Here is a 26,935-nt window from a genome sequence, read left to right as displayed (position 1 = left end):
GATGCATTGGACTAGAAAGGACCCTGTGAGTTGATGAGTCCCACCCTTTGCTATTGCAGGCAGCTGTGCTGTAAATCCTAACCATATACTGATCCTGCTTCAGCATCCATGTAACTAAGCGGTGGAGCTGCCTCTAATAAAAGTTGTTCTAGTCTTCTGGGGATTTGCAACCTTTGTCTAATATTCAGGCTAAATTTATTAATGGCTAGTGTCTATCCATTTGTTATTGCAGCAGCAGTGTCTTTTAGTTTAAATAGCTCTCAGCCTCTGCTAAGGTTATAGAAACTTAGACTGATGAGTTTATAGAAAGCAGTCAGAATCCCCACAACCTTTATTCTCTTAGGCTAAACAAGTCAGCATCTTTTAATCTCATTTCAGAAGATAAATTCTTCATTTCCTTGATTATTGTAGTCCTGTTACAGACTGAATTAATCTTCCTTGCATCTGGGTGCCCGTGACTGCATATTGTATTCCAGATGACCTCATCATGGCCTTGTTCTCTAAAAATGCTTCACAAGGGACATCTCAACCCAAATGACTTTTACAGCTATGATTGACTAATCAAGACATAATTTTCTTCCTTTCTGGTACCTCCAGTGGGTGTTTCTCAATTTACATCAGATTTTTTTCCTTACTTTGAGGGCATAGCTTTGTCCTGCCTGTGGGTGGGCACATATCTGAGCAAACTGTTGAAGCACGGGGCCCTTGCTGCTCATATAGTCAATAGAGTAACACAGCCTGGTGCTCAAGAGGCTGATTCATGTTCTAACTGATGCTGGAAGTGCCCGTCTTTACCTGTTGGCTATAGAAGGAATGTGGGAATGTCATGTTCCTAAATTGGGTTATTTGGTTAGACAGGCTGAGTCTGGCCAGACATATGCAGCAGGCACCTTGTAGTGTGCGCTGCAAAATTTCACCTTGTTCCTATGACTCGGGGGCACCCATTCTCTCGTATGCTTCCCAGTTCCCACCACAGCAGCACAGTTGCTGGAACTGATGTAGGACAAGTGATCACTGATTGTAGAAAGGCCTTATATTGGCTTTCTCTGACTGTAAAACTGCATCCTCGGTTCCCTAGAATGTCGATGGTTCAGCTGCCTTTTCCCTTAGCACAATCGTGTCCACAGCAAATGACTATCCCAGCTTTATTTTTTCTTACCATTTCTTACCCAATTAGGCCCATTCCTTAGGCATATGTGTCTGTCCTAATACACCAGAGACTGAGCAGAGGATCTTTAAAACTCAAAACCTGAGCTAAGTATCCTCCTGTACAGGTAAGATATGGAGCAGACTGGTGCCATGCAGCACATGCTGACCACTGAGTTTCAAGTGCTCCTTTAAAATGACCCATGGCTTACAAACTTTGGTTGACAGCTTATTTGGTTGACAGTTTAATTGCTCTGGTATGCTTACTTGCATTCTCTTTCTCTCTCTCCTTCTTTTCTCCCCCCTTCCCCTCCTCCTCTCCACTGGCATTAAAGCTAGCACCTTGGAGATTCATATCTGATCACCCAGACAAATTTCAGTGAGACGTGTTTGATTTCTTTCACAGTTTATGTCTCGGGATGTTTGGCTGAAGGTAATTTTAGCTCCTCGAACTGTGTTAAAGCAGGGCTGGGATTTCAACTATCCTTGTAGGAACTAATTAATAGGTCATAAACATGTCACTGGAAGCAAATGTTTACCCTTAATTTTGAAGGTAAATTTGGAGATTTTGTCATCCTGATAGGAGGGGAAAAAATCTGCTACAACACCAATTCTATGTACCTTTTAATTAGGTTATTTAATCAAGATGCTTTTGATCTGAACATTATTGTTCTGTATTGCAGTCCCAAAGGGACTGATCAGTCTGAGATTCATCTTCCCATGGATAACCAGCAGCACCTGGTTGCAAAGCAGGATGGTCTCTTAAACTACCTGGCAAATTCTCTCAAAAGCTGCCTCAGAACATGGGGATTAATCCTGACCATGCATTTCAGCTCCATTTCAATTCTTTAACTGTTTGCTCACTGGAAAAGAAAATAAAACTTTACTGCCATTCTGAAGGGGTTTTATGCAGGCAACTGTGCATTCCAAGCACATAGGAACTTATGTAGAATACAAGCTGGTGATTTAAATAGAGTTGTGGGAATAGCACTGGGAAAGACTGAACAAATAAAATGGAACTAGTTCATTCATCATTTTAACAGCATTTAACTTGCCTCATAAAGAAAGTGGCAGCTTTTATTGCTCATACAAGGACTTATGCCACTATTAAAGAACGATGCTTCAGCTACTTCTGCTCTAAACTGCAGAGTGTGACAAACTCTAGTGGACTGAATTCTATTTACTACTTAGTACCTAAATGCTAACTAATAAAGCAAAGCGGAAGGGCAGTGTTTGGAAATAGCAACTGAAGTATTTAAAACCTGATGGGAGGGAGAAGAATAATACCTTAAACAGAAACATTTGGCTCAGCATGTTGAGATGTTAGATGTTTCCAGATTCAAATCTGTTGACTTTTATGACTTCATGTTGCATTAAAACAGCAAGGTGTAATAGGATCAAAGCTTCATTGAAACACGAATTCTGCTCTAAAAAGCTTCGGTGGTGCAACTGTCAGTCACTGCGGAGAAATCCTGATAGATAGACTCCTAACTCTCCCTACGCCTGCCACTGATTTTAACCCAATCTCTGTATCCAAAGTTTTAAAGAAAAGTGTATCAGCACTGACAAACCATTTAGGCTCCCACAGATTCAGGACCGTGCTGCAAAAATGAAGGATGAGGGAAAGAGGTGAGCTCCTTGGTTTTGGCCAAAAATGTCATTTCAGAAGTGTTCCCTCCAGAGAACTGCAGTGTAGATAGTTCTGCATGTTTCTGCTTTGTGAAATGGGATCCCTGGGCTGCTGATATATTCTGTAGTCTATTTTTGCTCTGAATCACTGCTGTACCTCATGGGAACTGTTGTTCATTCAGGGCAGATGGTGCAGAGAAGTCAGCAAGACAAGGACCCAAATCACAAATCCCTGAGACACTTTGGTGCCATTTCTGACACAGAGTGTTCAGTTGAGTTTGCAGTCACAAACCAAACACCTTTCGATTACTTTCTAAATGAAAAGCTGAAGTTTTCCCTTAAAAATCTGACACCATCTGAGGAAAAAAAAAAAAAAAAGATTAAAATCAAACATCATCATTTTGCAGACCAAACATCAGACTGGCTAATTTTCCACTGGAAAATAGGTAAAACAAAATTTTTCTACCAGTGTTATTGAAGGCCTTATAGACTTTTATTCTCTGTTTCTACTAAGCTAAAGTTATCCACTCCTGCAGAGAGTGTTGTGGGTGTCTGTCTGTCCTGGATATTTTTAAATCACATCCAAACTCTGAACAATCTTTACCGATACTTTTACTCATGTGTTTCCCTGTCACGAATAGCTGGAGATATAGCTCCTAATTGACCATTCAGCCTCTCCGTATAAAGGGGGTAGCAAATTGCTAATGGGCTAAGTAGAAAAGGATGAAGCAGGAAAAGGTGTAAGATGTGGATATAAAAATATCCTGGTAAGGAATCTAACCAGGAAGGAATGAAAGACAAGCTGTTCCTCTCTCAGATTTATTTTGTTTTCATGGTTTACCCTTCTGGCCTATAGGTTGCATCAGCTTACATTTTCCAAACTAAATATTTTACTGAGACCAATAAGAGGTCTAAACAACACAAGAACTATACTAGTCAGGTCAGAGGTGCATCTAGCCTACTACTTGTTTGAGAGCAGAGGTGCCCAGAGTAGTGTACAGAGCAAGCATAGATTCAGAATTTCCCAGAATATCGTCCCAGCCTCTGGTAACTTGCACGTTAAGGTCTTCCTTACTTACAGGCGATACTATACCAAAGTCGTATTTTCTTATCACTTTCTTAATCCTGATTTTAGCATCCATAATATCCTGTGGCAGGAGGATCTTTAACTAGGTGCTGTGTGGATAAGTGCCTCCCCTTTTTGGTTTTGAATCTGTCACTTGCTACTCTCATTTGATGCCCGCTGGTTCTTTTGTTGGCTGGGATGAGAAATCATTCCTGTTTACTTTCTCCTTGCTGCCCATGGCTTTTCAGATGTCCTTCCTAGGATCCCCTTCCCTCTGCAATTTCCTCTACAAGCTGAAGAGTCCTGTTTGTGTATTTGCGCTTTCCATGGAATGCACTCCAAAGTTTTCTCATCCTGTTGCTCTTTGCTGTTATTTTTTCTGTTTTTCCTATATCTTTTCTGTGATGGAGAAACCTGTGCTGCATACAATAGTCAGCTTACGGATGCAGAATTGACTTTTACTATGGCATAGTGATGTTTCTATTCTGTTCTTTAATCCTTTATAATATACAGAATAGTTTTAAGATGGTGTTTTATTAGAAGTATCTATTATAACTCAAAACCCTGAGTGGTAATAGCTAGTTCTGAATCTCTCGGGGCATGTGTGAGGTTAGAGCTGGGTTTCCAACATGCTGTCGGTCATTTTGCTCAGAAATCCTTCTGTGGATTGTCATGGTCTCTTTTTACCCCCATGGCCCTGAGTAGCTCACTGCCGTCAGGGAATGTTCTCATCACACTCATCATCTGCCTTGTACAGTTCGTCTCTAAACATGCACAGGCCTGAGATCAGATCTGACAAAATGGACCACTTTTACTCACTTTTAATTTCCCACTTACATTTCATTTCCCACCTTTTAATATCTCTTAACAATAGGAAAATACTAATGTATATCCAGCATTATCAGTTATACCATAATTTAAATTTAACCACTCATGTCTTCTGTACCTTTTCTACATGGAACATATGTTTAAGGTACAGCAAGTTTATAACAACTGCAGTGCTTTTATTCTGGTTGCCAGTAAGCACTACAAGTAAGCACTTGACTTCTATATCGTGTGTTTCTGGTGCAGGCAGTTAGAAATAATGAGTATGAAGATATAAATCGAGAGTTAGCCAGGTTGTTTAGACATATAATAGTCGTCCCTCTCGCCATTCTTTTTATTTTGGAGAAGTTTTATCTTTAGCTGTTGAAGTCAACTTGGGAAGTAAAAGCTATGACATCGCTCCTGGACCCACCAGTCGTCTGCTTGGTATCCCATTCTGATTAAGTGCATGCACTGCCAACTCAAAGGCTTTAATTTTCTTGTTTTGCTTAGTGTTTGATCGGAGAAGAAGTAGGAATAATTGACTATAATAATGGACTGTTCATGCCTGCAAAGTAAAATGAACACATTCATGGGCTCACTTCCTTCTGCTGTTGGTGCAGACTGCTTTATTCAAACTGATTTGCAGTGGAAGCTTATCTCTAGTTTCTGACTGTGAGAAGAAAAGTAAATAAGCCTAAGCAATTAGAGTAATGTTCACGCAGGTGCAAAAACCCTGCACAAAGCTCTATTTACTCTTGCCTTCAAGCCCCTTTAATCATCATTGCGGAGCTTAAGTTGTACATGAGGCTTTTGTGTGGTGTATTTCCCACATAGAGTATTTGAGTGCTTCTTTTTCACTATAGAAATCCTCAGCCCTAGAGACATATCTGGTACCAAAATAGCTCTGAGCATCTTCTCAGTCCTTGATGGAATGAGCCACTTCAGTAATGAGTGGACAAACTGTAGAGTCTCCAAGGTCATTCAGAGGTTTATAGTACTGCTTAGTAGCACTGTAAATAATAATAATAATAATAATAGTTCTGATCTGTGTAATTCTACAAACAATAGATAAAGGCAGCAAATGTAAAATAATGGGAATCAAAGACTTCTGAAAAACATCAGCACTACCTTGGTAATTATCTGCACATCTAATGAAGTGTAAACCCCTATGGAAATCAATATACTACTGGGATTGTCTTTTCTGTAATTTAATATTTGTATAATTCCTTTTTCTTTGGTAATGAAATCTCCTTTTGTTTGCTTGCCCTACTGCTACTTTAAAATTGAGCAGTTAAAACTGTATTGCAAGGATTTCCCAAAAAAGCTTTATTCACGTTACTGAAATTCACAGTAACTGCTTACTTCTTTCTCTTGTGGTGCATCCTAAAATACTAAAGCACAAAATGAGTGATTTATCTATTTATGTTTACGTTAGTGGTGGCCTGAGGGGATAATTTCAGGCTGAAATTCTATAATATTTTCTGCAGCAAAGCTCCTGCTCTAAGGGCAGAAAATTCACAAGGCTGTTGAACTGATGCTTCTATTCTCTGGTAAACTACAACAAAAGAGCAATTTTAGCCCATTTATTAAGAAAAGCTTTAAGTATAAGCAAATATTTGAGCAATGTGTATTTTCTTTTTGGATGAAGGATTTGTAAAATTGACTGAGTCATAGATTTTAGGGTTTAAAGATAATGTTAAATCAGCTAATATAATCTCATCTATAAATCAATTCATTGAATTCCACTCTTGTACTAAGACCAATAATATGTTTTGTCTGAGGAACATCTATAATGTATGCAAATTTCATTGTACCTCCTGTCAAAATGATTCCTTAGGTTCTTGTGTCTATGTTTTTTCCTTTGGGTTTTTTGTTTGTTTGTTTGTTTCCCACCCCCCTAATGCATGATTGATCTCAGACACAGAACTTAAAGGTAGTTGAAAATTTGGGCATTTATCATCATCCCTGGTCAGTTATCAGACTTTGCCCACGTCTGCTACCACACGTCTCATCAGTTTTATTTTCCTGTAAAAGTCTCTGCATATCTGTTTTTCTGTTGGTGTCTTCCCCTCCCAGGCTGACATGATAACACAACTTTTTCTCCCAGCCAGGATATTACAGGGAGGAGAGAGGAGAACACTGTTAGCAAGGGATCTGGAGCCACCATCAAGTCAGTCTTTTTATTCACTCTTTCTTTGGGATTTGGAGACCAGTCTCATATCTCAGTGGCAAAACTGGCCCAAGCATCTCACTGAGGTAGGTCGTATTGGGGTTTTGGAAGAACTGGTGATGGGCAAGGAAGTTTTCAGCAGGGATCTGCACAAGAGTCTTGGGTTCCTACCCTCTTTCCCCCATTCCTCTGGAGTACAGACTTCATCTCTCCCCACCACCATGTAGTTGACAATCCCTACCATTTCCCACAAGAACCGCCCTGGTCTCCCTCTTTCCTTTGCAAACTCCTGGGAGAGGAAAAGGAAGATGGAGGACGTGAAGAGGGAAGAGTGATAAAGGCCAAGAAGGGGATGAGAATAGAAGCCATGGAGAATGCTGGTGAGTAAGACTTTCTGATCCTGGTATGGCAAGCAGCAGCAGGGACAGTATGGCTACTTGAGAGATGTATTGACTACTGTCCCATGTCTTACCCAGGCTGTACCATAAATGTGAACCTTCCATGTCCCCTTCTGTTTTCTCTGCTTGTGCCCCTCTTCTAAGCCAACAAACTTCAAAACTTTTCTAGACAGCAGGTTTGCTAATTTTGCAGTCAGTGATACTAATTTCCAGTCATTTTGATTATTCATTTTTACTGTGTCCATTTTTTTTCTTCTTATGTCAGTAGTACATATATGTAACTGCCTTCTGTTCCCTGTGCAGAACATATATGGCACCTTCTCTTTAAGTCAGCTTTAACTTAACTTCTTGTTCGTATGTCATGCAATCATTTCTTTTAATGATTTTTGTGTCTACCCTTCCAAGTCTATCCAATTCCGAACCTGCCCAAATCTATTCTATTCCAAACATATCACCCCACAAGCCCATTCTGCCCTCCTTTTTCTTGAGGAAAAGGTACATCATATGCCTGAAAGCCATGTGTATCTATTGCAGCCATATTTCTGTTGTAATTCTCACTGTTCTTCACTGAATTAACTGTCATTCTGTGCTGCAAATTCATTAATTCTCCTTCTATGCGTACCGATACTCGGCATTGTCTGTGTTGCTGTATGTACATGATAGCAGAATAAGATATATACTTGTGGGTATAGCAGAATGTAACAGGATCCACATATAAGGAATACCAGTAAGGGCATTTAACATTTAACACTTGCTTGAAGAGATACAAAAGGCATCTGCTGCAAGGAGTGAAGGATGGTAACTACCGGCCTAAGTCATGAGCCCTTTTGGTAGAGCCTTAGTTGGTCTGTACTCAATGGGTTCATATATTTTCCCAGTTACATGTTCATGTTAACCTGACAACTGAAATATAAGAATTACTTGCTCTTTATTTTGGCTTTTGTACAAATATTTTCAAATCATCGTCTTTTTCATACTGCGAATGTAAGGTGTTTTTTCAGTTATCATGAAGAAATTAATCTTGTAGACACCTGGCTGCTTACTCTTTTGAATTATTTGACTTCCATATTTGTTGTTAAAAAATCAAAAATTTTGTATTAAATCCATCAGCTATTGTTGAAAAACAAATTTGAGAGTTGTGGGGTTGGCAAATGCAAGAAACTGTCCTTAATCCTCTTGGACATTTTAAATTCTTCATTATGGCAAAGCAGATGTGTGAGTTTCAGCCCCAGATCGAGAAGATTGCTGCAAGCATACAGCCAGTCACTTATGAGTAACCACTATTATGTTTAAGAAAATGGTGAAGGTTTTGTATGTAACACATTTAACAGAGGCTTGAGTACAGCACTGTCAAGTTGAAAAGTACTGAGTAAGTTGTAATTTTTCTTTGTGAGCATACAGCAGCCGAAGAAGTCTGCTCTGGGAAGGAAATCTGATGGACATGGGGAAAAGTGGAAAATGCCTGGGAGAAATAAGCCTGGAGTCCGTGGAGGTGATAAGAAAACCACGCATTGGAACTGATGACTGAGGCTGTGGTTCTTCTTCAGATCCAGTTAAGCACTTTGCCATTCAAGATCCACACTTTGAAATATCAGGAAGTGCTTTGAAAACCGGCATCTCCATAAGACATATCCCTTCTCTGGAATGCATTCTGTAGGCCCTATTTATAGGAAAAGTGCCGCTGAAGTCACACACAGGATAGCAGAAGTCTCAGACTGGATTTCAGTGAAACAACACTAAAACCTCCATGAAGTGCAAATTAATTGGAAAGGGTTTAATTGGGATCAGCAGTTTATTGGGATATCTCCCAGGGAACTGATTTAGTTTAATGAGAATGGATGGCAGTATCTGCTGATTAACTGGAAGAGAGTTAGCATATGTTGAGCTTAACGGGGAGGACTCCAGCAAGTTTCAAAGTGTGTTCAAGGTTTTTCCTAGCTCATAAGGGTAAGGTCTGCTTTTCTGTTACTATTGTCAGAAGAGATTTTATTTAGGAATGAATCTCATCCAGACTGTTTTACATACAAACTCTTCCTTCCACCAGCAGATTCCCCAACTGTGATATAATAAGGGAAATATATATTTTTGAAAAGTCAGACCATCTGTCTTCCTACAATAAATATAATTAGAGATAGCTATAAGGTACCTTAGCAGAAAGAGGAAAAGCAATTCTGCTGTGGATGGACACAGCAGACAAGATGGGATTGACAGATGCTTGTGATATTTTAACAGCTATGTTCCTGGACTTTTTACTCTATCTGCCTCAGTTGGGCACTAAAAAATGATTCCTGCTGTGATCGCTTCAGGGACTTATTATTATATTTAACCAATATGCTTAGCTTTACAGAATTGTTGAAAGCCCAGCTAGATCATGTATAAAATTCTGCCTTCAAAGCTCCTCTAAGTGGTAAGTCCAAGATACATCTCTAGTCCTTCTTACATGTACTGACTTTTTGTATCCTTTCCCTATGAAACAACCACTAAAATTCTTGGCATCCCAATATAATATAATTCAGAATTTCTTATGCAATGTATGCTGTAATAAGGTATACCTTAATATCTATTGATGTTGGCCTTTGGTTATTCTTAATTGCTAGTATGAAGTCACTTAGGTTAAGAGCTTTACTTCAGGTTTAAAAACTCTCTTCTCATACATAATGTCCTGCTGAGAAGGTTTTGTTTTAAGACCTCCCTCTGTTTAACTTGGCTCATGCTTAAATATTTGTACTGCTGAATTTTAATTTTTTGTACAGTACCCAGGGATTTGGGGCAGAAAAGTTTCTGTGCAACTGTAATACAAATGATTGATACAGCCTCTATCAAAGTTGCCAAACTTGCTAATCTCTATATTTGTGATGTTAACATTTTCTATAAAATTGTCATTTAACTTGTCTATTATGGTATTAAGTACTCCTGGCTGCTAGAGCCAAGCTGTGCAGAAGTCAGCTACATAGTTATTAAACACATTAAACTAGAAGATATCAACAAAGAGCAGTTTCCCTTCCTCCTGGCACCTTTCATTTGGTGCAGGTGTTTGATTGTATTTCAGGAGTTGTAGTAGAAAATTCATGAAAACAGGTTATTCTCCAGGGTCTTGTTTTACTATAAAGACAGCAGTTTATACCACCTTTCTGCTCCTTCTTCATTTCTGCTGTCAATTCCTGTTACTTCTTTTCACTTCACGATCTATTGCACTCTTCCCATGTGAGACCAGACCTCCCACTGATGAACTGTGGTCATGGAAAAACCATTCCTCTTTTCTCTCTAGCCATCATGACCACCAGCCTGCTCCCATTAAGGCTTTCAATCACCTGAAGAGTTCTTGGATTCAATCCCCCTGTCTGGACTTAAAGCTTTCTTCCCCGTCAGTGATATCCTACTCCCTGCTCAGCCCACTGTACCCACACCATCCTCTCTAGAACAATAACTGGTCCAATTCTATAACTGGACACCTATGGAGGCCACTTTTCTTGTGTACCTCATGCTCTAGCTTCAGCTTTCTTCTGCTCAAGTGGCTCTTTATGCATTACCAGGACAAATATACAGCACACATTTCTAATCTAGGGGAAATGTGAAAATACAGTGTTTCCTACTCCATAAGAAGTGCTGTAACTTTATAAGGATTTACAGACTTTTTGAGCCTATACAAACAAACTGTATTGTCAAAAAAACAACCCCCAAACTCCAAACAAGAAACAACAGCAAAAAGCAACAACCCCTGGCCAAAAGCCCCCCAACCTCCTATTTTCTGCAGCAGCTATATGCCAATAAAAGCATTTCATACTGCAGGAGGAGAGGTGTAGGGTGGAGCTTTGTGTTTTGAATTGTGGATCTTATCAAAAGGAAGTATTCATCCAATCACCAAGTCATTTTCAACATGAGAAAGTTGCAGCTAAGAGTTGACTTTGGTACCTATATACTACCCCCAGAGTTTTGCTACTGAATTCTATGGATGCAAGATTATGCTTAAAAATAACTATTGCATTTATACTATGAAACCTACACTGATACGATTAAACCTGATCTTGTCACTCTTCCTCTTCAGGTGAATACTTGCTTGAAACTCACTTGATAGTGTAATGACACAAATAGAAAGTCTTAAGAAAGTTAATCATTTAGAAGACAGAGTCAGGAATCTTGATCTCTCCTAATTGTGTTAGCAAATTATGACATCATTTCCCATCCCGCAGCACTGGAAATCTCTGCAGAATTACTTAAGGCATCTGTTGTTGATTCAGGAAGAGGGAACATAGTCTGAGTGGGATGGGAAGAGATGTGTGGACACACTGCAAACTCATCACACAGCATAGGACTACAGTAAGTCCCTTCAAAACCCAATATGCTGCTACAAAGCTGAGCTGGCTTTAGTGTGTTTGGCATAAGGAGGACTGCAAGCAAAGATGAGAGCAGGTGGAGAGGCTCAGAAAATTTGTAAGAGGATCTTTGTAGAAATGACCTTCCACTGAGGCTTTCTCCAATGGTTGAGACTTTAGGAGAGGATGATCTAAACCCTTAGAGCTTATCAGATTTTGATTTAAAAACCCACAGACTTTAAGCTACAGGTACTCCCTTCAGGTTGTGCAAAAACTTTGTCCACTTCAGGTTCAATCTGATCCCTTTATAATGAATCAAAGCTTTTATAACCCTCAGGCCTTGGTAAAGGAATTGTTTTGTTTTAAAAAGCACTGTTGGAACAACAGGAACAGCTAAGCTAGGAAAGAGCAAAATAGAAGATTGTTGTGCCCTGCTAAATATAGACTAATATTTAGGGATGCTACTTGTACAGTCATCTATGCAAGACCATACCCTCTCACCCCAACATACTACTAGTTATTGACATTGAACTTAGAGAATCATGCCCAGAATATGAGTATAGTGTTTAGATAATGCATGTAAAAAGAAAACCATCTGAAACTCTCATCATAAATGCCCTAGCACTGGGTAGCTATCTGCTAATTCTGCAGTGCTCTTGGCTTAATAGAGCACAGTAAATATGAAAACCGTATTTAGAAAAGGAAGTATGCTTCAGGCCCTTGAGGAAAGCTCTGCATACTTAAATAATGATTCTTGACTTGTTTTTAATAGTTGTTCTGCTGTTCTTCTCAGTTTGATACATTATTTTCAAGAAAATTAAATTTCATGGCACAACTTTTTGAATGGATTGGACTATCTTTTTTCTGCTCTACTTAAATTTTTGAAATCATCTTCAGTCTTTTTTTCTTCTTAAGAAGGATCATTTTAAGTATATTGCTCTTTTAGCACACAAAAGAAGAAACATAGATATCCAGGAAGGATAGGAAGGGATTCATAGCTTTGAATGACAGAGTATTATCACAGTCATAGGAACCTGGTATTCATCTCTCATAATTTAACCTTATCTCACCATCTAGAAGTAAGGCACTTGATAAAGCTGCTTGCCTAATCTCTACTCAGTGGAAGAGATGTGTCCAAAGGGTGTTTATGTCCGTGTGCTTAGATACCTGTTTTAAGATGACGCAGTCATGCTGTAGAGGTGTTTCTGTCTCTTATTTGACTAGAGAGGAGCTCAGGGACTAGCTGTGCCCTTATACGTAACTAATAAGCTAAAAGTAGGTGACATGAAGTACACATTTTGCCTGAAGTTCCAACTAGCGCTTCCTTGTATTAGCTTTGTTGAAAATCTAGTAGGTGGCCAAGAGTGAAGATTTTTTTGGGGGGGGGGGGGAATCAAAGAAAAAATCCTCTAGTTCACTTCTCATTGCATTTCCATTTTTTATGTAATGGCATATGAGTTTTCTTTCAATCTTCTGGAAATTCTCCATGGTTCTCAGATTTCTTAGTAATACATATCAAAACCTCAAATGCACGTTTGATACAGTCATTTCAAAACCTGAAACTGTGTTTATAAAGAGTTCCTAAGTTAAACCATCCATTTTTTAGTTATCTATGTTTACTATCATCCTCAGTTACTGTCAAAACACAAAATATTTTGTCATCTCATGATGTAGAAGTACCTTATTTTCCAGAACACAAAAAGCTCATTGACTTCTCCTCCATTGCACTACTAGAGCCAGTGCATACTCCCCCATGCCTAGTAGGTAAAATACCAAAGTCATTGTTTAAATTTCTTCTAGTTATATGAACTTCAGCTGTGTTGTTATACCTAATCTTACAAATTCTTTTCCTGTATCTTTTTGCTTCCTTTATCTGTTTTCTGTATTTCAGGGCTTGTAATTGGTATTGATTGCTATCAGTTCTTCTTTCCACTTGCTACTTGTACAGTTTCCATTTTACATTCAATTTTTACTTCTTAATTTTTTTACTCATAGCTTTCTTCTCTTTTATTCCTAAATGTGATTTCTGTTGTTAGCAAAACAATGTGAATGGTGATTGATAAGTGTTTAGAATCTTTTCTCACAGATGGTTTAGCTCAAGATAATTATCAGTTTTGCAAGATTCACTCTTTTTTGCATTAAATACATGTATCATTGGTTTAGATTTTATTCTGTGTACAGATATCAAATCTAATAAATTCATGATCTCTTACCCTTAAGCTAAAACTCACTTTAGTTCAAAGATGTGTCCCTGTATTTATCATCATGAAGGCTAAAAGAGAATTCCTTTATGTTTAATGCAGCATTTTCATAATCAGGAAATTGTAATTATAATTTTTTTAACCTCTTCTAAAGAGCTCTGTACTGGCTGTAAGTGACCATCAGCACAAGTCATTAAGGGTAAAGATGACTGCAGTTTTTTTCTCCTGTATGCTAGAAATAGCTGTTTATAGAGATATTGCACAACCCATTGCAGTGTGATGGTCTGTAACAGGCACAGACCAGCATGTGATCTGCCTCTGCCTTCTATTAATAATTCAGGAATATTCGAGACTACTTTTTTAGAGTTGCCAGGCACAATACAAAAGTGCTGTTCCCAAGCTCTGCAAGATCCACTTGATCTATCCCAAACAAGTTAATTTAACCATTTTAGTCGCACGAGTCCTTTCCATGAGCTTCGGTTATAATCTGGCATCAATGCAAACGCATTGTTTCCAATTCTTCTAGTTTATTACTAGATTCTTAGTGCTGGCATATAGGCAGCTAGAGAGTCTCTTTTCATACCCCTTGGTGACTGGATTGGTTTTATCCTTGATTTTATGGCAAATGAGAATACTTTCTTTTTTCCTTTCAATCCCTTTTTTGTTATTAAGGCTGATGCCCGGCTGGTATAGCTCACCACTTCCGAGGACATTACTTTGCTTTACAGCTAAACCAAACAGCTTCTTTTCCTCATAGCAAATGAAATAGTACTACACAGAGCCCAAATTTGCCACCTGAAGCCACATGCCTAGTTAGCAACTCTCTTCTTGGGCATCCTGCTTTCTATCTTGTTTTACTTGTAAGAGAGGAATGCTCTCTGACCAGGAATTATAGGGATGGCTCCTGTCTTTCCACAGTCTACTGGGAACTCTTCTTTTGGAGACAGCAAAGGTAGCTGGCACTAGCTCCTGTGGGGAAATTACCAGCAAAATTCCTCATTCTAATCTCTGAGCCCTTAGAATTTTGTTAAATCAACTTAAGGAAGAATATATGTAGTTAAAAAGTTGGAAGAAGCAGGCAGATCCATGAACCTTTAGCACTCTCTTCCAAAAGGGCTTCTGGCCTGTATTTCTTCTTCCTCATGGAATATATTCTCATTGTTTAGTTTTCATCTCTGGCTATTTACTCAGAAGACAAATTCCTGGAAGTTGAGCAATGGAAAGCTGGGCAAGACCATGTAGTGAGGGTTTATCAAAATCTCATTGCAGCAGATAAAGCCAATTACGTGTGTCACCATGGAGTAAAATAAGCCTTGTTCAAATGAATTTTCTCCCTGCGACACTATATTTACTGAGCTCCTGCGTCACTCTAACTGGGAACCCTGAGATGTAGATACATTAATATAACAGCATGAAAATTCACAGAGGAGCAGAGCAGGTACTGGGAAGGCATCTAACAGGGAGGTAATTCTCCAGCCACCCTGGGAAGGGGAGACAGCTGCTTTCCTTGGCACGGAGCGTCATGCAGGGCTGTCAGCATCTCTCCTGCCTACAGACTGTTTCCCTCCCTAGTGCATGTAGGAAGAAACATGTAGCTGGAAAAAACAGGGAGTGATTAAGCAGAGACATTCAACCTGAGGAGAAAAAGTTCTGCTCTCTGCAACCTGGCGGTATCCAGTGCAGGGTCTCTTCTGCTCGCGGCGTGGGCTTGTCCCAGGACTCCAGCCAAGGACAGAGGTGTCACCACTCCTGGGGAGGGTTTTGCTTGCTCAGCTTCCTCCTCATGTCAACCCCATAAAGCCAGATGGCTTGAGCTTTACATGTGGGGAATCTTAGCGCAGCAGGTTGACACAACCATATTTTGCACTCCCTACATTTTCTTACTAGGCTGTCTTTGGAGAGCTAACAAAACTGAATCCCTCATTGACACGCTTCTCATTAGCATCTTGATTTGGGTATTGAATGGCTGCACCCTGTTAGAAGGACTTAAATCTATCTTGATAAGATAGATTTAATAATTGATAACTTCTTAGAAATCTCTGATAGCCTTTAATCTGCATTTCTGGCATCTCGTATAGAAATTAGTTTTACTTTATTTGATGTCCTTTGTCTATATATGCACTGCATTCTTTGATAGCTCTCTGTATCCACACTAGAAATTTGAAAGAAAAATTGCTAAAATATTTAGGCAGGAAAGTACAGAACTATTGAAAGAAAACTTAAAGTATCAGATAATTTGAAGACAAAAACATCCCAATGTATTGTACTGTGCTCTCTTCAATTAGTTGCACAACACAGAAATCTACATTTTGTGACAAACCAGAATCTGTTACTACTTTAACATTAACACAATATTGGAACAAACTTCATTGAGTTTACTACAGCTGGCGCATAAAGATCCATTCAGCAAATTATGCTTTAAAAACTGCATTGAGAGACTTGGGCTAATTTTATTAGAGGTTTTAATTCTGATTCTCTGTCTAGTAGTTGGGTAACTGTAAAAGAACTATTTATTAATTTAAAGCTCATACAGCTGATTGATGCATTTTAGATTTAATAATCACATCTTCCTTAATTGAATTGTATTTGCTCAGACAGAGCATATAATTAAATCAAGTCTTTTCTAATCCTTCTCATGCCAGATTATTCTATGGTACATTGGGGAAGAATAGTCAAAAGTATGCATTTAGTTAATTTAAACTCATTGAAAATAATCTGTAGTCACATCGTGAATGTTTGGGATATTAATAATTTTCGAAAATAGAGAGGTGTATTTTTCCATACATAGCTTCTGCAATAATTAAGAAGTGTATAGAGGTAGCAAGGCTGAAAATATGGCTAGGAAGGAAACTCTTTGAAGAAAACAAACACAGCAAATTTATACAGGATATAGTGAAATCTGCATACCACATGACCAGCAAGCTATTTCAGACAATTGCGCTCCAACGCCTGGAGAAGCAGAGGGTACTATTGCTCAAGAACGTTCACTTGCTTTACCTGCTCCTTACTGTTTTGTGAGATGATACAGAATTAAACAAGGCTATCAGAGAGCAGACACAGAAAACAACTTCAAGACATAGCTAAGAAATCACAGAAGAGAAGAATGAGGAAATGCTTTACTGAGATACTATGATGTGCTAGTGTATGCCTGGTCAGTTGTTTCTGTGATGCAAATCCAGCACCAAGGCGATTCCAAGACATAAAAGATTAAAAAACCTGGCTTGAATGAGAGGCAAAAGTTATTTAGAGTTGGAGGTGGATTTCAGATTTGCAAGAGGAGGAGGGTAGAGTTTAGGCATATAGAGTTTTACTCTTTTTAATACTTCTCTCTGATTGCTGTGGATCTTTTGATAGAAGAAAAATATAGGAATATAATTCATAATGGGATGTTCAAGCTTGGCATTTTCTTCTTTTTTTCATAGCTCAGAGGAACTGGATATATGAATGTGCTACCAATGCATCTTCTGTGTCCGTAACACTTTGAAAAATTTATTCTGCAAAGCAGAACTATGGAAATAAGCAGCATCTTTTTCTCTGATCAGTAATGTACTGCCTCAAGTCTAAATTACTGACCTGATCTAATTTGTCCATCAGAGTTAAATTATAGAATTTATCCTTTTTAATAAACAACAGTGGTTGCTGTTAAAAAATGACCTGCAGCAGAATCTGATTTCTCTTCTTGACTTCCAAACAGTATAATGTTATTAAACATAACATTGTGGGGTTATAGTGTTTTGTCTGAGGATTTTGATCTCGTGGTCTATGGCATTTCACTTAAAGAATGATTTGCTCTTAATATCATATTCAATCTTGTACTAGGAAAGGTCTTATAAAGACTTGTTTCCTTGACTACCCTATATCACAAGCTTGAAATGTAATTCCACAGCAGTAAAAGGAAAAAAAAAAATCAGCACTTGTGTATAATTAATAACATCACAGAAAGAAATATGGTTAGTGAATTGCTGTCAAGGTGCTGCTTGTGAAGTAAAGGCATGCTTTTCTTTACAAGTGATTTGTAAAACATATGCAGGATGATTATTTGTCTTCCCAGTACAAAAAAGTACTAGTGTTGGTCTTTAATGTTTCTTCCTGGGGGCAAGCACGCATTGGCTGAGGTGGATAGGAATATTGCCTTTCTGGGCAGGGTATGTCAGTTCATATGACTTACCACTGGCAGCTGTAGGGGTTTGCTCCTTCTTTGAAATAAGGCCAATCTACATGGCACACACCGTGTAAAAGGACATTATAATAAAAACTGCTTACATCTGCACTTCCCGCTAAAGGTCTTCTTGTCACAGTGTCATCTGGAAATATTCCTGAGGTTCTCAGTTCAATGAACACCCTGTGTCTTACATGAGCTCAGGGTAAAGGCAGCTGTTGTCTCTTATCCAGATCTTTTGGAATGAAAATCTGAGCAGCAAATTTAAGGTGTAAGCAGGGATACTTTATCTAAATTCAATGAATGAAAACAAACCTGGTCCTAGGCTGGGGAAGGGTCTTGTCATTCCTGGCCTGGGTTCTGCTTAGATATGATCTTTGATACAAAATGAGGATGAAGAGGACATCACTGCACATGCTGCTGATTGCTCCTCTAAGCACGAATTAACTGGCTGCACATCTTTTTCAAGTGCTCAGGACTTTACTCCAGGCAGTAGATATCTTCTGTGGCAAAAAGTTTCTGCCTAGTTTATAGCTATTTTATTCTGCTGACTTAGAACCAGTTCTTTAGGAAACCAGTAGATCTGCTGTTTGTAATTGAACATAATCAGTTCATTGCCTAATGCCACTGACAGCAGGACCAGCTTGTTGGCAGCCAGAGGGGTGGTTTTACTCGCCACCACCTTCCTTGGTCTCCCAGCATTGCAATTATGCTTGAAAAAAATATCTTACCTATCAGCTTATTAAAAGCTTTTCTAAGCTGGCTAGTCAGCTTCAAAGACCATGCTCTTTCTGCTAGCAGTTTAGATGAAGTTGACAAAACGTGCTTATAGCCTTTCTGTGTACCTATCATCTCCCACATTTCACATCAGTGACATGCCTTGCCAGGGTAGAGCCCTGCTGGAGAATAAAATGCTAAATAAATTATAGCTGGAGGGAAAAGAGGTGGTGTTGATTGATGCTAATTCCCTGAAGTCGATGTAATAGTGTCTTCTGAGGCTGTGTTAGTGACAGTACATTGAAAGAAGAAATGTTTGTTTCTGGGGGAAAAAGAAAAAAAAGTAAAAGATTACATATTACATCTCTAGTGAGCAAAGAGGACTCTGCTGGAGGTACACACCACTTGTGATAACAAAATTGACCAAAGATCTGATGATTTTTACGATCCTACACACCTGTAGTACTGTTCTGTGACCATAAAGGACCCAATTCGAACAAGACAATACACAAATCAGTGTTTCTCCATTCCTCTTTTCATTTTCTCGCTACAAAAATCATTGTCTTACCTCAATTAATTCCACATTCCCTCCTGTACAGAAAAAAATGACATGGTTTTGAGTTATATAGCTGCTATCCTATTTTCAAAAGGTAATTTTCTTTATTTAGAAATAAAATAGATTATAGAGACAGACAACAGAAACTCCCTATAGGGACCTGGACTAAATGGACCAATACTTTGCTTGTATATGCTTTTCCTTCTCTCTCTCTCTTTTTTCTTTGTTTCTTTTCTTTCTTTTTTTTTTTTTTTTTTTTTTTAAACTGTGATAAACCCTGTCTTTGCCATTCTCTATTTATTGTGTAAACAGGAGATAAGTAACTGGCATCATAAATTAGATCTAAGAGAACCTAGAAAGTCCTTTGAACCTTTTTGTAGGCAGGGGATTTGGATAGAGAGGACCTAGGAGTTATCTGGAAATTTGCTCCTTGCTTCCTGATGACCTTGGCCAAGACACTTCACTCTTCTGTGCCTTGTTTTCCACATTCATAGTTGACACCAGCTTTTGTGACGGACTTTGAGATGTGGAGTGCCTGCTACACACACCTTTTTGGGCTTATTCTTACTTGTTCTTGCTTTCCCTGTCTTTGTGGTGAATTGGCAGACAGTCACAAAGGGCCAAGGCACTTACAAGGAAGGCACAGGTCAAAGATACATCCCAGAAATACTTTTATTTTTTTCAGGTACTTAGAAAACAATAGCTTTTTCTGTTCCCAGCTGGTCAAGATGGTAGCCCCGGAGGGTGTCCCGAGAGACAGAGATAAAACCATGGAGATCAAGATGAAGAAAATGATCAAAAATCTCATGCATCAGAAATGCATATCAGTGGCCAAGACATAAGACACATGCTGAGAAGGAAAGAGCTCTGGAGCTCTGTCGTCATGCAACAGAGAGGATGTTGGAAGTGAGAAGTGTCCATTGTCACTTTATGGCTTCCTTAGGCTGCTGGTACTTGTGGAAAATGTCCTATTAAGTGAGACAGAGCAGAAGTTTTCCCATGGCTTTGGAAAAAAGGAAACTAGATTCCAGAACAGTCTGTCATGATGCCATATTCATCTACAGCAATGAGGAAGAGGCTGGACTGCCTTATGAGACTCTTGGGAAGAAGGATCTCCCTGACAGCCACATAACAAAGGGACAACCTCTGTGCTTGTGCAATGTGGAGTTGTGTTCCCGACTTACCCTGGAGGATTCATTTATTTGACTGCAAAACTGATGGGTGTACTCAGTCTGAGCGTGTGTGTTATTCTGTGTGGGTTTAAAAGGTTGGTCTTATTGCCTATTTGACAACATTTTTTCACCTAGGAAATGAGTGTGAAAAGAGTTAGTGAGAGATGGAGATCTTTAGTACAAAACGCCTGTAAGCGTAAAAAAATGAAACCTAAAGGTGTCTTAGAAGTGCATTTTTTTCAGCTGCTGTTTTTATAAATGACTTGTTTCTGTAACATTTATGGTCATTTCCTTCCTTAGAAATGTTGTTGTGCAGTTGTTTTCATCCACAAAACATGGACCTTCTCTGGCTTCTGTCTTAACTAACCAACCAGTATAAATTTCTCTTGAAATTCACAGCTGTCTTCACTGAATGTGAGCAAATGAGCCTGTCAGGTTGAGCTGACTCTAAACTTTTCTTGTCTTTGGGATGCAAATCCTTTTAAGTATATTTAGGTCATCTCCATTTGATTTTCATGGACATACAGTGCGGGGGGGCGGGGGGGAGAAGCAAGTTGTTCTTCAGAAAGGAAAGAAAATGGAAAAGATGTGCTTTAAATCACTCTGGTCAAAGTCACTGTCAAAGTCGTCATCCTCCATGTAGGAACTTAAACATGCTGGGCTTCTGCTTTCCTTAGGTTTGTGTCAGAAATAGGCTTTTTCTCCATTGCCTTCATCTTTCACTTATGATCTAAACCGTATTGGAGGTTGACTGGTAGCTGTCATGGGAGATATGTGAGTGGTTTAAATTCCAAAGCTAAAGCACTGGACTCACCCTGGTAGTTAGGTGCTTTTAATGCCTCACTGAAATTGTTCATCAAATTCCTCACCACTTTCCATATGCTTTACCTTCCTGGCCTGAACACCCAGCAAGCTGCTTCCTTTAAAATAACATTCCCCTGACACAAAGTCTCAGAGCACCACTTAAAATTGCTCAGCTTATATTTAATTAATCTTTGGATTTCCCCAGCTGGAGATTCTTAGGTATATATTATGGCCAGCAGACTGGAAAGGCCCAGATATTCAGAAGCTGAATAAATAAATCTTAATAACATAGAGCATAAAGTATTTGCTGTACCTCTTATTCCTCCTCCAGCTCATAGGCATAGGAAGAAACAGGATAAAAATCAGTGCGGTGCTCAGATAGTGCAGCGTTTCAGACTTGATCATCCTTAACACAAATCCCTCTTTACTGCTGGTTTATATAATAATTTCTTCCAACTTTCTGGCTGAGTCACACCTCCCTGCCTGCCTTAATGTAAGTCAAAAATCAGGCACTAATGTGATGTAATGGTTTGCATCTTGACAGGTGATAAAATGTACAATGCAATGTGTGCAAAATGATGATGCTGGCTTTGCAGAGGAGGGAACCAAGGTGCCAGTGGCTGGGGCTGTGCTGGGAAGCCTGGCAGAGCTGGTGGAGCTGGTGCCCAGGACCTCCTACACCACAGATCATAGGAGTCCGGTCACGTCCCTGATGTCTGACAGCATTCAGTATTGCCTATGCTGCCGAAAGGTGCTGAACCGACACTGAGACAGAAGAAAGCAATTTCCTTCCTTAAAAACAGTGACCAAACCCAACAGGAGTGGGGAATGACACTTTGAAGAACCAAAGGTTTTGGTTTGGCAGCAGTCTTGAGAGACATCAGTCAGCAGACCAAGGGATATATGGGAGTAAGGGTTTATGAAGTGGGCGCATTGATTTATCTGCTGGTTCCCCTGGTCATCAGAGGGCTCTGTTCCTTACCACAGCACTGTCACCCTCCTTGTCCACCTCCAATGCTGCCTGTGTATTTTTGTATTAGATGCAGATACCATGCATTTTAGACTGAGCAGAGGTTTACGTTCTGGTCTCTTGAAGGACTTTGCATGAGAAGCAAACTCATACCATCGAGCAGTCTGTCTGTCAAACTGTTACCTTCTAGTTACGAAAGACATATTTTAGGCTCTTTCTGGAGAATACGGTCTCACAAACTCTTTGCAGCTGGATTACTGAGATCAGGTTGTTCAAGAACATTCAAAATGCAGATGGGGAAGGATCCATGGGTGAGATTTTCATTAGCAGTTAGGTTTATTAAGCAGCTATTATTAAGTATTGAACAGTTATTGCAAAATGTAGACACCATTAAATATCTGGCTTACAGCTTTAAGGTAAAATTATAGAACCAACTGCAACTGAAAGCCTTAAAACTTCAGAAGCTTTTTAAAATACATTGATTAATTCCAGTAAGGATTGTATGTGGGATACAGTTGGGTTGAGATCATATAAAGGATTTCTTAATGTGTTTGGGGTGACTTGCATAATCTACTCGCAACTGCTGTTTGTGAGCATCCTCAGGAAACTCAGCCCATTGCCAGGGAAAGAAAAGACTACTGGTGACAACTGGAACTAGGTAATGTAAAAAGTTCTTTAATTGAACAGTCCTGTGATGGAATTGCAGTGCAAAATTTAAGGATTCTGCTTAGTCTTTCCCCACGTCTTAATATTAAAAAAAAAAAGACTTATAAAGCTTAATTATTTAAGAAGACAGCCTGTATATCCCCCTGCTTAACCAGTGCTTACAAGACCAAACAAATCTTCTCCAGTTAAAGACCCTGTCTGTGGAAAGAACAGGAGTTTTATGAGTAGTGACAGCAGAATTTTAGTTCTGTGCTACATCTGCCTCTTCTGTGTCATGTATTTAGTCTTGCCCACTTTAATACAGCAAACTCTCCACTGATTTCAGGATTGCAGTTTTTAGCTCTTAGCCAAGGCAGTCACTGTGGTTTATGTTTTATATTTTTATTTCAAGTTCTGATGTGACAGAGGCTTCAATTGGACACCATTTGCTGTGATCAGAAGTGTGCTTTCAAATATTTTTAAATATTTTATAGATTAGCACTCAAAAGGAAGCAGAGCCTAGAAGAAAAATAACTGCTACTTCAGCTTCTTTTCTGTGACTGCTGATGAATTAATGATTATTTTTTACATCCCTTATACCAGTAGCAGGCATGAAAGGCTTTAACATTCAGGATGATACCCAAAAACACTAGAAGAGGGAGGCCAAGGTGGAGTCCTAGATTAGTGGTGATGAGCTGGGGGCAGTCACTGGGAGAGGGGGAGTTGTGGGTCAGCTGTAAGGGCAGGGAGAAAGTGGTCTGCTGGGAGCATCCAAGGTCACCTGCAGGCAGGGGCACCGAGGGACCACTGCCCCAGGGCTCTTCTTTTCCCTGCTTGTTGCATTTGAACATATAAAATGGTCAAAAGTTGTGTAAGAATCTGAGTGTATATATGTGTGTGGTGTATACATATATATATGATGTGTGTGTATAGAGGGATGGGATAGGGGAGAGAGGGAGAAACTAAACACATGGTTTATATATTCAGATTTGTATAAAGGTAGAGAAATCAAAGGCTTTTGATTTTGGAATGAAAAACTAAATTAGACAAAAAATAAACACAGCTGTTCCTCCTAAGCAGGAAAGGGAGAGAAAGGTATCCAAGAGCTCAGTCCACCATAAGCTGTTGATTAACCAGACCAGCTGTTATTTAATCCAACTTTCTCTGAAGTATTGAGGGTTTTCGGAGTGCCCCAAAAAGCAAATGGTTTGGCTTATCTAAATCAAATATGGTACTGTTTCCCCTATCTTTTTGTTTTTAAAAGAGTTTACATTTAACGTTGGTTTGGTTTTGTTTTGTGTCTTCAGTTTCAGTGTTTCAGAAGGCAAAGGAGTCTGGAGTTAAGTGGTATAGAGCCTGGTTGATCTTCTTCAAGCCTCTAAAGCTATTTTCAATGACTGTCTTATTAGTGGGATAAAGAAAGATGCTCCATGGAACCAGCCTTCCTTCTTTCTGTGCTGTGCTCCAAATTAATTGCTCAGCATTTTAAACATCAGTTTAAAGATTCTTTGCTTTGATCTGAAATACCTAATAAAAAAGCATGGATTTTCTGGAGTCCTTCTTTCTATGTTTCTAATTTTTTTATTTCATTTACCAGTAAGAATGCCTCTATTTGTAGTGCATATGTAACAAATATTGGGTCACAGATGAAGATACAATCTCAAAGTGATTTGGGTAAAAGGAAAAATAATGTAACAAAGGAAAAAAGGAGAAAAAACACCAAACCATGAGATCAAATGTTATTTATGCTTGTACAGTGTTTATACACATATTTATAAACACACATCAGCTATAACCCAGCTGTAACTCTGCCCTGTTGTTAGCCAGTTACAAAAGCATCAGTAGTCTATCTATTGTCAGCTATTTAAACAGAGTCCTGAGATAAGAACGATGACAGTTTCAAGAATTTGTTTCCCATTTCTTAGTAAAGGCTGGTGTCTCTCCAACATGTTGCCATAGTCCCTATTTGCTCTCAAAGCAGAATAATCTGTTCCCCTCATTCCAAGCTGCCCACCCATGCAAATGTTACATATGAGGCTTGTGTAAAATGTAGGCTTATGCTAGCATCCTTATAGCTGTACGTCAGGTCTCTGCCCGGACCTACAAACCGAGTGTGTATGTGTGTGCACTGTGCTTGGAGGGCCACGGCCGGTATGGGGGATGACGAGCAGGGAACGACTGACCGTACTGAGCCAGGAGAGGAGGAAGCAGCTCTGGCTGTGCTCATGACCTGAAGATCTTTGGAAGTTCAAAACTCTTGTTCTTTATGTATTACCCTCACATTTCTCTGTAAATTTTCTCCTAATAGTGAGTATGATGTCCCAGCAGCACTAGCAATGAGCCAGGGCACTAAAGGCATTGCCATTTCTTTTTAACATCAAACTATTTTGAATGAGAGGTGCTGTGTCTTGTAATATTAGTCCTAGGTGTGGAGCCCGTAAATGGTGCAGTGGTTTCCTCACTCAGTTACTAATTGGCCTGTGACAGTGACATTGACATTGCGGTTGCGGACACATGCAGATTACAAATTAATACGCTGAGACTGATAGATATGACAGCATGTAAAAGATCATCAAAGCTCTATGAAATCACTTAATAAAAGCTGAGTGAAAGTATCTAAGAAATATGAGAAAACCTTGGATTACCTTATTTAAATTTGTTACTTAATGAAAACATAAATATTTAAAACCCATGAAGTTATTAACTAAATTAACCAGAATTATTTCAAAGGTACAATTTACTCAGCCAGATCATCAGCCAATGCAATCTCCATTTAAATTGATGGAGCTATGCTGTTGTACACAGCTTGAGCTCTAGATCATGATACTGATAAAGTTCTATATCTTTTTTAAGCATAGTGTTTTTGGAGCATGAGGGGTTTTTTTATTACAGCTACATATACATTTGTCCTATGACTTAAGAACCATAAAACCACATTTTATATATATACATATATATATATAAAGTTCACTTATGATAACTTACCATTCTGTAAAGTTTATCCTCCAGATCCTGATTAATTCTTTGTAAGGCTAGGTAATTGTTTTGTATCCTAAAACAAAGACGATATCATGTAATTGAATGCATTGTTTTTCATGTTGTTTTTTACGTGTAATTTTCACATCAGTACAAAACCTTGGCTGGCACTACTTGAAATCTACTCCCGTTGCCAGTCAGTGGTTGCCTTTGAAATGTAATTACCACCTACTTCCTAAGCAAAACTTCTTTGTCATGTTTACTTACTATATTTAGTGGCAAATTCCATCAGGAAAGGAAAATATGTTTGCCGTTCTGCACTTGTGTGCAGACATGCGTAGCAGCATGGGAACTTGCACAAAGAGATTGTAGCTTTACATCAGGCCCAGAAATAATATGTCCGAGAGGATGCTTCAGCTGTATGCTTAGAAAGTACAGAAAAAGATTTATGGAGCGCTCTTAACAAGAATTGCAGCAGAAACCTAATGACTGTAGCAAAAGCAACACATGGGCATCAACACATGACTTAGAAGAGAATATTCCTTCTTTTGTCAGAAATTCAATGAACTGTCTATTCTGAAGAGCTAAACACGTCGTCTTTCTTCAGGGAATACGTTTAGATAGCTTAGCCTGGAAAAGGTGGGTATTCATTTTTATCAGCACTGAGGGACTGAATGGACTCACAAAATGAGACTTCCCTGCTTATTCCAGAGCAATACACCAAAGAAAAGTTTCAGTCTGTACATCTTTAGGTTGCTTAGATGTTACTCGTAACGAACAAGCTGTGCAGCCTGTGGGAAAAGCATTGCTATTTTGGTAGTAGCTGTGCTTTTCTCTTCACAGAAGGTAAGGATGGTAGCTCCTTGTTCTTGTTCATACATATCACCTTCAAAGGATGTAAAATGTAAAGCAAATGTTAGAAGTTCAGCTATGAAAAGTTTTTCTGAATACATCTATATGTTTGTACTGGGAATCTTAGGTCAACAGTTCAAAGTATTTTCAGTGGTGAGTGAAGTTTAGGTAATGGGCAAGTGCATTTGCTATAAGAGTGAACTCAGATGTAATACACGTTCATTCAGCAGAAAGCCACTTCCTCTGAGAAGCCTGGATCTGGATGTACTTTCCATGATGATCAGGAAGGGACTGGGATTAAAGAAGTCTCTTTGGCTTATCATATGGTTAGGAGTGGCTGTTGAAATCAGAATG

The 26,935-nt window shown here is 39.0% G+C and overlaps 1 protein-coding gene across 7 annotated transcripts in view; it reads right to left on the bottom strand.

The window, feature by feature from the left end:
- BEGAIN (brain enriched guanylate kinase associated) overlaps nucleotides 1–26,935 on the bottom strand; it is a 163,334-nt gene that overhangs the window by 26,988 nt on the left and 109,411 nt on the right. For all 7 annotated transcript variants that reach the window (XM_075753051.1, XM_075753054.1, XM_075753049.1 and 4 more), the window contains one exon: nucleotides 25,739–25,805. In XM_075753051.1, the coding sequence (XP_075609166.1) occupies nucleotides 25,739–25,805 (67 nt within the window). The remainder of the gene's footprint in view (nucleotides 1–25,738; nucleotides 25,806–26,935) is intronic.

This window comes from Balearica regulorum, chromosome 5 (genome assembly GCF_011004875.1).
Source record: "Balearica regulorum gibbericeps isolate bBalReg1 chromosome 5, bBalReg1.pri, whole genome shotgun sequence".
Taxonomy (NCBI): Eukaryota; Metazoa; Chordata; class Aves; order Gruiformes; family Gruidae; genus Balearica; species Balearica regulorum.
This window is presented reverse-complemented; position numbering and strand designations above follow the sequence as displayed.